Below are 13,787 nucleotides of genomic sequence, written 5' to 3' on the forward strand. Positions count from 1 at the left end.
TTACCATTATTTCTCAGCCAGAGGTCTGATCAAGGACTCTTGATTTTGTTTCCTCTTTGATCAACCTTAGTAACAAGTTCAAAAAGGCATTGAGGATGGTGTAATCTTGTTAGGAGAACTAAGGTATAAGGAACTGACTTCTAGATATATGTTGAAGCAGTGTTTATGTTTTTCTGTGGAAATAGTTGCCAGGTTCGGCTACTAATTAATTGTGTGTTCTAAGAAAAGGGGAAAAGAAGAAAAGAACTAACATTTGTTGAAAATCTATTATGGGTTGGGCACTGTGTTTACTTATGTTAGCTCATTTAATACTCAGAATAAATAGCTCTTCAGGAGTTATCTTCATTTTTTAGGTAAAATAGTTGAAAGGAAAGGGGTTAAATGTCTGAATAAAGGTTACTAGCTAGTAAGTAACAAAGCTGGAATTTGAACCTAGTTCTATACCATCCATAAATCTCTCTGGGGCTCAGAGTCCTTTTTGTACTGAACAATATGAAGAAGTTGTGTTTTATTGGTTTTTTTTAGAGATACTTTATCTTTTGCATGGGAAAAATGTCAGACCACATTTAAAACTGATCCTGATCTTTAAATTGCAATTATATATTGTCCTAACTTGTTGATATTATGATGTGCTTTTTCCCTCAAATTCTCAGACTTTTTTTTTTACATGCACTCTTCCTCTAAAACGTAAATGTCAGATAAGAATGAATTAGGAACTAGACTTTTCAATTACTTTCTGGGAAGATGCCCTTTTTATTTTCTTCTCATGAAACCACTCTTTTACTGTATAGTATTTTTCCTTTTTTTCTAGAAGGAAAAAATAGGTTAATTCAAAATTCAAATTCCTCCTCATTTGTTGGTTCCACTCTGGGTTTTAATTTTTTTTCTAATTTAAATTTTATTTTTATATTCCCCATACAATTACAACTCCCTTATTTTGACCCCAATCCTTCCTTTCCCCGCCCCCCACCCCCTATGGAGTGTCTCTGGTTCATAGTTGTTTGTTGATTTTGATTTTTTCTTTCATATAGTTATTCTCTTTTTTTTAAAAATAAATTTTATTTTTATATTCCCCATACAACTGCAACCCCCTTATTTTGACCCAAATCCTTCCCCTCCCCGCCCCCCCACCCCCCATAGAGTGTCTCTGGTTCATAGTTTTTTGTTGATTTTGATTTTCACTTTCTTATAGTTATTCATTTTCCTGGTCCCTTATTTAAGTTTTCTAGATTCCTGCTATGAGTGAGACCATCCAGTATTTTTCTTTTTCTTTCTGGCTTATTTCGCTGAGCATGATCCCTTCCAGCGCCATCCATGTTGCTGCAAATTGCATGTGTTTATCTTTTTTGAATGCTGAGTAATATTCCATGGTGTCTATGTACCACATCTTCTTGATCCAGTCATCTATTTTTGGGCATTTGGGTTGTTTCCAAAGCTTCGCTATTGTAAATAGTGCTGCTATAAACATAGGGGTGCAGGTGCTCTTTGGAATTGATGTTTCTGTGTCCTTTGGGTAAATTACCTAGGAGTGGAATTGCTGGATCATGTGGGAGCTCCATCTTTAGCAGGTTGGGAAATCTCCACACAGCTCTCCATAGTGGTTGGACCAGTTTGCACTCCCACCAACAAACAGTGCAGGAGAGTTCCTTTTTCTCCACAACCTCGCCAACATTTGTTGTTGCTGGTTTTTTTAATATGTGCCATTCTCACTGGTGTGAGATGATATCTTATTGTAGTTTTGATTTGCATTTCCCTGATTACAAGTGATGTTGAACATTTTTTCATATGCCTGTTTGCCATTTGCATTTCCTCTTTGGAGAAGTTTCTTTTTAGCTCTTCTGCTCATTTTTTGACTGGATTATTTTCTTTGTTTTTGTTGAGTCTCATCAGCTCTTTGTTGATTTTTGTGATCAGTCCTTTATCATTAGTGTTGTGTGCAAAAATGTTCTCCCAGTCGGTGGGGTTTCTCTTTGTTTTGGTTATTGTCTCTTTTGCTGTGCAGAAGCTCTTTAATTTGATGTAGTTCCAGCTGTTTATCTTTGCCTTCGCTATCACTGCTTTGGGTGATGTGTCTGTAAAGATGTCTTTGATGTGCATATCACGTAGTGTTTCGCCTATATTTCCTTCTATGTATTCTATGGTTTCAGGTCTTATGTATAGTTCTTTAATCCATTTTGAGTTGGTTTTTGTGCATGGTGTTAGGTAGTAGTCAAGCTTCATTCTTTTGCATGTAGCGACCCAGTTTTCCCAGCACCATTTATTGAACAAACTTTCTTTGCTCCAATGCATATTCTTTGCTCCTTTGCCAAAGATTAGTTGACCATAAATCTGTGGGTTTATTTCTGGATTTTCTGTGGGTTTATTTCTGGATTCCATTGGTCTGTGTGTCTGTTCTTGTTCCGATAACATGCAGTTTTGATGATTATGGCTTTGTAGTATAGTTTGAAGTCTGGGAGTGTGATGCCTCCATTCCCTTCTTTTTTTTTCAGGAGAGCTTTGGCTGTTCGGGGTTTTTGGTGATTCCATATGAATTTCATCAATAATTGTTCTATTTCTTTGAAGAATGACATTGAGATTTTGATTGGAATAGCATTGAATCTGTATATTGCCTTTGGTAGGATGGCCATTTTAATAATGTTTATTCTTCCAATCCATGAGCAGGGGATGTCTTTCCATTTCTTTGTGTCTTCTTCTATTTCTTTTAACAGTGTTTTATAGTTTTCTTTGTATGGGTCCTTTACCTCTTTTGTTAGATTTATTCCCAAGTATTTGATTTTTTTTTTTGTTTTGATAATAAAAGGGATGGGTTTTTTGATTTCTTCTTCTTCAGATTTATTGTTTGTGTATAGGAAGGCTACTGACTTTTGCGTGTTGATTTTGTATCCTGCCACTTTACTGAACTGATTGATTTGTTCAATTAGTTTTTCTGTGAAGTTTTTGGGGTTCTCTATGTATGTTATCATATCATCTGCAAATAGTGATAGTGTGACTTCTTCTTTTCCTATTTGGATTCCTTGTATGTCTTTCTCTTGTCTTATTGCTCTGGCTAGGACTTCCAGTATTATACTGAAAAGCAGTAGTGAGAGTGGACATCCTTGTCTTGTTCTAGATCTTAATGGGAATGCTTTCAGCTTTTCACCATTGAGAATGATACTGGCTGTTGGCTTGTCATATATGGCCTTTATGATGTTGAGGTATGTTCCTTGTATCCCAAGAATTTCAAGGGCTTTTATCATGAATGGGCATTGCACTTTGTCAAAAGCTTTCTTGGCATTATTGATACTATCATATGGTTTTTATATTCCTTTTTGTTGATGTGTTGGATAACGTTGATTAATTTTTGGATGTTGAACCATCCTTGTGTCCCTGGAACGAATCCTACTTGGTTGTGGTGAATTATCTTATGGATACATTGTTGGATTCTGATAGCTAAAATTTTATTGAGGATTTTTGCATCAGTGTTCATTAGCGAGATTGGCCTGTAGTTTTCTTTTTTGTGTTGTCCTTGTTCGGTTTTGGTATTAGTGTAATGTTGGTTTCATAGAACGTGTTTGATATTATCCTTTCCTTCTCAATTTTTTGGAAGAGTTTGTGAAGGATAGGCACTAATTCGTTTCTGAATGTTTGGTAGAATTCATTTGTAAATCCATCATGTCTTGGGCTTTTGTTTTTGGGAAGGTTTTTGATTACCATTTCAGTTTTGCTGCTTGTAATTGGTCTGTTTAGGTGTTCTATTTCTTCTTTATCTAGCTTTGGGTGATTGTAGAGTTGTAGGAATTTGTCCATCTCCTCTAGATTGTTGAACTTGTTTCCATATAACTGTTCATAATAGTTTCTGATTATTCTTTTGATTTCTGTTGTGTCCATTGTGATTTCTCCTCTTTCATTTGTGATCCTGTTTATTTGTGCTTTCTCCCTTTTTTCCTTTGTGAGCCTGGCTAGGGTTTGTCTATTTTTTTTTTTTTTTTCAAAGAACCAGCTCTTGTTTTCATTGATCTTTTGGATTGTTTTTTTTAGTTTCAATTTCATTTATTTCTGCTTTGGTTTTTATTATTTCTTTTCTTCTACTGGTTTTGGGGTTTTTTTGTTGTTCTTTTTCTAGTTCTTTGAGCTTCGAGATTAGGTTGTTTCTTTGAGTTCTTTCTTGTTTCTTGATGTGAGCCTCTCGCTATATATTTTCCTCTTATTACTGCTTTTGCTGCATCCCATGCATTTAGGAAATTGGTGTCCTCCTTGTCATTCAATTCAAAGAATTTTTTAATTTCTTCTTTGATCTCATTAGTCCAGTGGTCTTCCAGTAGTGTGGGTTTCAATCTCCATGAGGTAGAAGAGTTCCTTGCCTTCTTTTTATGGTTTATTTCTTGTTTGATGCCTTCATGGTCAGAAAAGATGCTTGGTATGATTTCAGTCTTGGTGTATCTGTTGATGTTTGTCTTGTGTCCCAGTATGTGATCGATCCTGGAGAACGATCTGTGTGCGCTTGAGAAAAATGTGTGCTCAGATTTTTTTGGGTTTAGTGTTCTATAGATGTCTGTTAAGCCCAATCACTTTAGATCCTTATTTAGAGCTTTAGTGTCTTTACTTATTTTTTGTCTTGTTGATCTATCCATTGTTGATAGTGGTGTGTTGAAGTCTCCTACTACATAACGTGTTTTCTCTGATGTTTATTTTCAAAGATGACAACAGTTGTCTGATATATTTTGGTGCTCCTTCGTTTGGTGAGTATATGTTAATGAGTGTTATTTCTTCTTGAAGTATTGTCCCCTTGATCATAATGTAGTGACTGTTGGGGTCTCTTTTTACCTTTTTGAGTTTGAAATCTGTTTTATCTGATATAAGTATAGCTGTTCTTGCTTTCTTTTTTGGTCCATTTGCTTGTAGGATTGTTTTCCATCCTTTAACTTTGAGTCTATTTTTATCTTTTGTAGCTAAATGTGTTTCCTGGAGACAGCAAAAGGTTGGGTTTTGTTTCTTAATCCAGCCTGCGACTCTGTGTCTTTTTATTGAAGAGTTTAGTCCATTTACATTTAGAGTTAATATTGATATGTTAGCATCTGTATTTGCCTTTGTGTTTGTCTTTCCTTTGATTTTATTTATTTATTCTTTTAATAAATTTTTTATTTTTTGGCCTTCTTTCGTTGTTATTTGTCCTTCTGAGATTCTGGCTTTAGGACTTCTTGTAGTGTTTTTTGGAGTGGGGGTTTAGTCGTAATGAAATTCCAGAGTTTCTGTTTGTCTGGGAAAGTCCTTATTCTTTCTTCATAGAGAAAGGAAAGCTTTGCAGGATAGAGTATTCTTGATTGGCATCTGTTGTCTTGAAGTCTGTTGACTATGTCCCTCCACTCTCTCCTTGTCCGTAGTGTTTCTTCGGAGAAGTCTGATGTCAGTCTGATTGGTTTTTCTTTGTATGTTATCTGTTTCTTCTCTCTTGTCAGCTTCATTTTTTTTTTCCTTGTCTTGGATTCTTGGGAGCTTTACTATTATGTGTCTTGCTGTATTTTTCCTTTCATCATGGAAGTCTGGTGTTCTTCTTGCTTCTTGTATATCAATTTTCAGTTCCTTCTTCATGTTTGGGACGTTCTCTTCAATTATTTCCTTGAATATTTTCTCTGTTCCTAGGTCTCTGTCCTCTCCTTCTGGATTCCTATAACTCTTATATTTCCTTTCCTCATGGAGTCAGATAGTTCCCAAAGTCTTTCTTCGGTCTTTTTCCTTTGTACTTCTCTTTCCTTCTCTGTTTTGGTTCTTTTTATTTCTGTGTCTTCGAGAGTGCTTATTCGTTCTTCCATTTCCTCTATTCTGTTATCACTGCTTTTTCCAGCATTCTTTAGCTCTTCTGTTAATCCTTTGATCTCCTGCATTTCCTTCATTTCCCTCTTTAGGGACTCAGTTTCATTCTTCTGAGTATTGCTTTCCTTAATGACTTCCATCAGTTTTTTCATTACGGCAATTTTTTTTTTTTTTTTTTTTTTTTTTTTAGATTTATTTATTTATTTCATTTTATTTATTTATACATGCACTGGGTACAGTCAGAAGCGCGGGAGGGTGAGAGAATTCACCAGAGCCAGAGCGGGGAGCAGAGCAGGCAGAAGGACCGAAGTACACTGCTGAGGGGAGCAGCGGGCGGCAGGAGAGGTCCGCGCGCCATGTGGGACCCTCCTCCAGTGGCCTGGGAGCAGCCTGGGATCGAACCGGCGCTGCAGAGGCTGTGGGCAGCTTCGCAACCCAGCGCTCAACCGCTGCGCCACCGGGGAGGCCCCATCACGGCAATTTTAAATTCTTTTTCTGGAAGGCTCAGAAGTTCTTCAACTCACTGTAGTTGCAAACCGGTGGGTGGTTTGTTTTTTTGTGGTGTGTTTTTTCTCTGAGGCATTGCTACTTTGCTTGTAGTTTTTCTTTTCTCTGCTGCCTGTCTTCTAATTTGCCTTATGCGTTGGGACACTGTGCCGCTGGTACTGGCTGGCATCTTTTGGTGTGTTCTTTCAGGAGTTTCAGAAACTGGCAATCCAAACAAGTCAAAAACTGTTACGCCAGAAGTCTAGTGAGGCAGTGGTACTTTGAGTATGTTAATGGTCACTGTCACAGAATCTCTCCTCCTTCTGTGTTTAGTTAAAAAGGTACGTCTTGATGTCCCACAGACTTCTCTGGAGGTGGGGCAGCTCCCAAATCCAAATCTCTGGATCCTCCTCTGGGCTCCAACTTCCTGCCAGGTGGGACCGGGCTTGTGGGGACCTTCAGCTCACCTCTGACTGTGCAGGGAACCTTCTCCCTCTGGCTCTACAGGGAGCCTTCTGCCAGATTCAAGCAGTCTTTATTGAAGAAAGGTCCCTGTTCTAAAATGGTGCTTTGGAGACAGGTACATTCTTCCGTGTGCCCTGTCTGCCCTGGCCGTGGGTGCCTGCACCCCCTATGGGTTCGGACTGCTGGCCTGAAGGAGCGTGGCATGGGCAAACTTACTAGCTTACCTCTGGCTCCTCCAGGAGCCTTCTGGCTGTTTCAAGCAGTCTTTATTGAAGAAAGGTCCCTATTCTAAAATGGCGATTCAGAGACAGGCACACTCTTCTGCGTGCCAGGTCTGCCCCGGTCCTGGATTCCCACTCCGCCTCTGGGTTCGGACTGCTGGTCAGAAGGGGCCTGGCTTGGGCGAACTTCCCAGCTCACCTCTGACTCCTCTGGGAGCCTTCTGCCTGTTTCAAGCAGTCTTTACTGAAGAAAGGTCCCTATTCTATGGGGTGTTGGTGATTTTTTTTCTGGTCGCTAGGTGGTGCCAGAGATCTCTCCTGGTGTCCTTGGGGAGCTGTTTTTTTTACCCCGTGGGACAGGGGAACAGAGTGGGAGTGGTGGGGAAAGCATCAACAGCTTTGGGGTGCTGTGTCTCCTTGTGCCCCACGGTCATGGGGATCCCACGCCCTGAATTTCATGCTCCGGGTCTCAGTTCCAAAGCCCTCAAGTACAGGATGCGGGCTGTAGCCCAGTTCAGTGTCCGCAGAAATGGCTCCTTCTGCACCCTGCTCCCGTGTCCGGGCGCCTGGTTTCTGATTACTCAGTGAGGGACATTTACCTCAGTGAGGGCCCCCAAGCGTCTCCCCGCAAGCTAGGTCGCAGGCATGGGGACCTGGGCAGCCGCGATCCGCGTATCCTTTTCAAGCGCGTGGCTTTTCCTCACAAGCTTACCGGCTGGCCTGGGGCTGTGTGTAGGTCTCCTGGAGTCTTTGTTTTTCTCTAATGGCACCTGGAGCCTTTCACTCACCTCCGCAGCAAATCCTACAGGGTTCTCCACAGCTCCAGTTCACAGTTCACGGGGTGTGGTGGCTGAAATAGTTCCTTTCCACTCACAGTCCCGCTTGATGCATAGTTTGTTCTTGTTGGTTGTTTTAGTTTTTTTGTTTTTTCCTCCTCTCTGTTGGTTGGAGAGTGCCAACTTTGTGGGTGGGGGAGGGTAGCAGGATTCTGAGCTTTCCTCCCTTCTAGTCCTCTTCTATGGCAACTTTCCTCTTCCGGCAGTTTGCTGGAGTCACCCGTTTATCCTCCATGTCCCAGTTCCCACTGGGACCTGCCGCTTTTCCTCCCTATTAACTTCCTTTTTAATGGGAGATCTTACTCGCAGCGTCTCCTTGCCGCCATGTTGATCCGCCCAGCTCTCTGGGTTTTAATTGTGAGTTAATTGGATTCATCTCAACTAAAATCTACACAAATATCTACCAACAATATAACACAATTGCTATGTTTGTCTTTTTATTTATATGAATTTTTTTTAGCAACCATCAAGGTGCTACACCATTAGTTCTGGCAAAGCGCAGGGGAGTGAATAAAGATGTCATTCGATTGCTGGAATCTTTGGAAGAACAAGAGGTAAAAGGATTTAACAGAGGAACCCACTCAAAACTGGAAACCATGCAAACAGCAGAGAGTGAGAGGTATTTACGATATAATTTTTGAAGGGGCAAGTCATTTTAAGGATTTGGATCTTTTATGACATTGTGAGTTTTCTGTTCATATGCTTTCAAGTACAGAACTTTGATGCTTTCTTTGAATTTTATATGGCTCCAGATTACAATTGAGAAGCTGTTAACAGAGAGAATACCATGTGCCCATGCACTGTTAGCCACTGTGCTAGGAAGCCTGCTATATTGGATATGAGAGAAGGAAATAGGAGTTTAGAATTTTAAGTAGGGGTGTCACAAAAAGATTGGAATTTAAAAAAAGGAGCAGAAAGATAAGTAAGTCTGAAACTAGAATAATATTGAAAAGAATAATGGTAGTTTCAAAGATAGGAATAGGGGTGATAAGGAAAGTAAAATGGGAATATAAATGACTTTCACATAAGTTGGAACAAATGAAATTTGTGCTCTTGTAAGTAATTTAAGCTAAGATATGGTGACTGACTGAGTCTTAAAAATATTTCATCGCTTCTCATCAAAAAGCAGTTTAGGATGCTACTCATGGAGCCTGCAAAGGTGAAAAACCATCTTTCTCTTGGCTTCACTGGCATGACAGATAAAATTGCTAGGTTAGACTCAGTTGTACTACCATGTAGTTTGGTTGATGGTCATGGATTTTCAGGCCTTCCAGATCATACTAGGTGAAAGAATGATGGACTTAACTATATAGTCTCCTAAAATTTTCAGTGGAATGTACTTCAAGGGCCTTTATCGGCTATTTATCAGTAGCTGACTGACCAGAGCTTGGATTTAGCATCATTAGCCCACTTCTACCATTAGGATCATTGTTGTAAGTCAAAGATGGATTCACAAGTACTTTTTCTCTCACCTGTGTACTCTGAATCTATAGTCAGAATCTATAGTTAGAATGTTGTAGCATTTTAATAACATTAAGTTACAGATCATGTTGTTCCAAAATAACTTGAAATTTGTCTTCATCTTTCTATAAAATGGTAGTAAATGACTTTAAATTTCTTTACTATGAAAAATGTCTTTGAATGTGGTTTTGCTTGATGTTTTTTGGACCTCATTTGGTATGTTTGTTAATAACTATTTTCTTAGCACCTCTTTATCAGAAATATATTTTTAACTTTATTTTGCCTTAGCTGTGATTACTTATTAACTAAGAAATGATGAGCAATATTTAACCCTGCTTCTTTCATATACCTGCCATTTCAACAGGTATTTGAAAATTTGTATTATTCAGCATGCGAAATTATATTATTTATAGCATTGTGTAAAGCCAGTTCTTCAAAAATTGGATTATTAATACATGTTCTACCTGGTTGTCGTATTTTTTGCCTGCCTCTTAATGTCAAGAGAGAAATGCAGTGGTTGAAACTTAAATTAAAAGGCTTTAAGTCAACATCATTAGTTGCCTTAAAATGCTTGTTGAAACCACAGTGAACTAGGACTTCATACCCTCTAGGATGGCTGTAATAAACAAGATGGATAATAACAAATGTTGGTGAGGGTGTGGAGAACTTGGAACACTCATATACTGCTGATAGGAATGTAAAATAGTAGAGTTGCTTTGCAGTCTGGCAGTTCTTCAAAGAGTTGCATAGTGTTACCACATGACACAACAATTTCACTTCTAGGTGTAGACCAAAGAAAACTGAAAACATGTCCACACATAAACTTGTTCACAGATGTTCATAGAAGCATTATTCCTAATAGCCAAAAAGTGGAAACCACCCAAAAGTCCATCAACTGAAGAATGGATAAATAGCGTCGTCTATCCAGTGGAATATTCCTATTTCCCACTCCTCCATGTGTCCTAAATTTAATTTAGTTCCCTTTTACTTTGTTGGTATGGGATGGCAAAAACAGTGTAGGTCACAACATGTACAAACAAAATATTACATATGCTCACGGGCACACCATCAGCTAGCATCAGCGTTTCCTGGACAATGGAAAACATATCACTGAGTACAGTCATTAGAAAATTCCAATTGGCAGTCTTCATGAGCTCATAGAAGATACTCAACTGAAATTCTCTTATTTGAGTTTTCTTAAATTTCTGTATTGGTACAGACTCCCATGAAAGTGTCTGGTGTTATTCAGAGAATAAACATCTTTTAATATAAAGAAAGTTTGGATGTCAAGCACACTGGCCTTTAGGAAATCAGCCTTGTATGATTAGAGAAGCTCTCTAATACTGATACAGCCAGGAAGACCTATAATAAATAGTGTCCAAAAGTGAATTAAAATTGTGAGTTAAAAAAGATATCTATCTTGCATGGTGAACCATACTCTAAGAAGTTGTTTTATGCTGAGTCCACTGTGCTCAGATGGTTGGATGGATATGCAGAGAAGGGGGTTAAATACTTGATAATATAATTATGGTTACAGTGACTTTAGTCATACTGTGACTGTGGGATACTTGTTATTGGGCCCACATTTTGTAACATCATCTGAGTGATAATCCCTTAGAGTTTTGAATTCATCACAATGTGCCTTTCTAAATACTAAACTCAGATATATTGTTCTCTTTTTGTAGCATTCATATTTCTCGTTAATATGGTTCTGAAAACCAGAATCAGTATTTTCATGGTATTTGTGCTAGACTTTGCAATTAGGCAGAAGAGAAATAAACTGTGTATTATTAAGACAAAACCAGTAGGAGGAAACTGTTTAGAATTCATGACTAGAGGATTGCAGTTAAAGGAAGATATTCCTTCATTGGTCAGATTATTGAACTAAATACAAATCTCCTTTTAAGATTTATACACTGCCTAAATTTTTTAGATTTACCCTCTTTGCTTATTTTTACTACCATGAATTCTCAAACTGAATGTCCGTATTGAATTCTTCTAAACTTAAAATAGTCAATATGTGTTTTGGTTTAGCATCTGATGAAACAACTCATATGACTTCAAGTCTTCTGCATGAGAGCCTTTTACTAGGAAAGGATTTTTAATTTTGACTCTGCTAGATATTAAACCAAGAAGCATAATTATTGTGGTTTAGCAATTGACACTTTAAGTTAGACTGTGAGATTATATATGTATCTTCTAAGTGTCATGTAGTAAGGGTGGTCTTTTCTAAAAGCAGTTCCTGTCGTTTCATATTTTTGAAATAGGTAAAATGTGTTTCGTGTTCTTTCTTTTCTCTTTGCTTCTCTAACAGTGCCATGGAAAGCCATTCTCTGCTCAATCCCAACCTACAGCAAGGGGAAGGAGTCCTGTCCAGCTTCCGAACCACATGGCAAGAATTTGTAGAAGATCTGGGTTTCTGGAGGGTGTTGCTTTTGATCTTTGTTATTGCTCTGCTGTCTCTTGGCATCGCCTACTATGTGAGTGGGGTACTCCCCTTTGTAGAAAACCAGCCAGAACTGGTGCACTAAAGTTGCTCAGGAGATGAGGCACATGCAGGTGTCCTGGCTTCCAATACTTGTTCCCAGTGTCTCAAAATTTTTCTCTTAGTGCAAGGCAGTGAGGGCTGTACAAATTTTTTTTTTTGCATTTTTATGTATTGTAGTCCTTTTAGAAAAACATCTTTTGAACTAACTACATACTATAGTCGAGTATACTTCATCCTAAAGCTACCTCTGACTCAACCTGACTTCTTCAGAAACTGTACACTTAGGAAAGTCTACATTCTGATAACCCGTGGAGATGGCGAAAGAAGGAAAGAGAAAGGAAGAGACTAGGAAGTCCTTGCTATAGAAACCTTATCCTAACATAGGAGCAACTACAGTGAAGTGTTCAAAAAGGTTTTCTTATAATATTAGTTTTGGTTGGTGGTGGTGTTTTTGTTTAATTTTGCAAGAGCCCCTTTTATCTTTTTATTTGCAGTATCTGGGAACGGGGGAGAGAATGAAACATTCAGCTTAAAACTTGAAGTATTTTTTTCAGATCCTGTACAGTAAATCAGTATTGTTGGAATCTGTTTGGTTTGTTTTAATAGTTTTAAATCTAGTCACAAACCAAATAGAACTTTTGAAGATGAGCTGTATTTTTTCCAAAAATATTTGATTTGATCTTGTATTTATTTTTTTAGAATAATTTTGATTTTTTTGTAAATTGCTTTGGTTGTGGCTAATATCTATAGAAAATTGGACTTAGGAGTTCATTTTGTTCAGTTTCTCAAGCGTAGTCATCAAAAATACAATCAGAAACTTTTTACTCAGTAGTTAGTAAGGAAAAATAATTCTGATATTTAACTGTCATTGTAATTGTGTAGTGCTATTATTGTGGTAAAAAAAAATACAGTTCTATAAGCTAGCTGTGTTGTCACAATTGTACCATAGCTCATAATTATTTCATTTTATGTGCAATTCTGTTTAGAAGCCATGTTAGAATTGTCCTACCACCCCGATCCGTGTCAGTAATTCTCTGATGGCAAGAGTGGATGTAGTATTTCTGAACTAACAGCATTGAACACCGTTATGCTATGTGTCATAAACTCTTTATGAATGATAATATTGTGAATTTGAAATCTGGCACCCAAAATATATTGTAACTTTCAGCAATGTGTTTGAAAATCTCTTGTTAATGATTCTGTTGTGTATAAGACATTTTCTTGAATTATTAAAAAAAAAATAAAGACTTGATAATTATTCATTAGGTATAGTCAGAAAGTTGTAGTGAAAAGAACTGACATTCTTATTTTATAGAACAAAGTAATCTAAGCTACTGCTAATTGAATTGTTGCTAGAATTAGAGTTTATACTTTAGAATAGAATTAGATTTCTGTGATTCTTTTTGCTGCTTGATATTTTCTCTTTTGTATTTATCTATCTAGGATGTGACTTTATCCTCTCAAAAATTTCTGATTTAACTGGCTGCTTCAGGATCAGCTCACAGAGTCTTGCTTTTAGCTTAGATACAAACAAAATAAATTACATTTGATGGAAATACAGCAAAAATGGTGTACTTTAAAATGAGGAACACTTAGAACTCAAAATCAAAGTATATTTAGAATGAAAGCTTTGGAGTTAGCTTTACATTTGTTTGTAAATCTAAACAAATATGCAAAATTGATTAGCATATATGGACTATATCACATTCCTTAAAGGTTAATGTTTTAATTGCTGATTTCTTTGTATTTCTCTACATTCAGCATTCAGCAGTACTACCAATAAATGTCTTTATAATCTCTTAATCACAATCTATATTCTTACTGTTTTTTTCTTTTAATTTAAGCTTTTTTAAAAATGGATTGCAGTTGGCTTCTTAAAAAACAAAGAACTTCTTTTCAAACCTGATGTGATAAGTGTGTCAAATTTCATGCCTTGTAAATGCTCTGAAACTAATTTGGGTGAATTATAGATTTCAGGGTAATATTAACTGCCAAGATTAAGTATTCCCAGTTACACAAGTCATTATGTTACAGGGCAGC

At 37.5% G+C, this 13,787-nt stretch overlaps 1 protein-coding gene across 1 annotated transcript in view; it reads left to right on the forward strand.

Moving 5' to 3' along the window:
* Positions 1 to 13,579, forward strand: part of ANKRD46 (ankyrin repeat domain 46) — a 32,711-nt gene extending 19,132 nt beyond the window's left edge. The window contains exons 4-5 of the mRNA XM_037503216.2: positions 8,259 to 8,417; positions 11,574 to 13,579. Coding sequence (XP_037359113.1) covers positions 8,259 to 8,417; positions 11,574 to 11,790 — 376 coding nt within the window. The 3' untranslated portion in view covers positions 11,791 to 13,579. The remainder of the gene's footprint in view (positions 1 to 8,258; positions 8,418 to 11,573) is intronic.
* The last annotated feature ends 208 nt before the right edge of the window (positions 13,580 to 13,787 follow it).

The sequence above is a fragment of the Talpa occidentalis genome, unplaced genomic scaffold, assembly GCF_014898055.3.
Source record: "Talpa occidentalis isolate TD23 unplaced genomic scaffold, MPIMG_talOcc4v2.1, whole genome shotgun sequence".
Taxonomy (NCBI): Eukaryota; Metazoa; Chordata; class Mammalia; order Eulipotyphla; family Talpidae; genus Talpa; species Talpa occidentalis.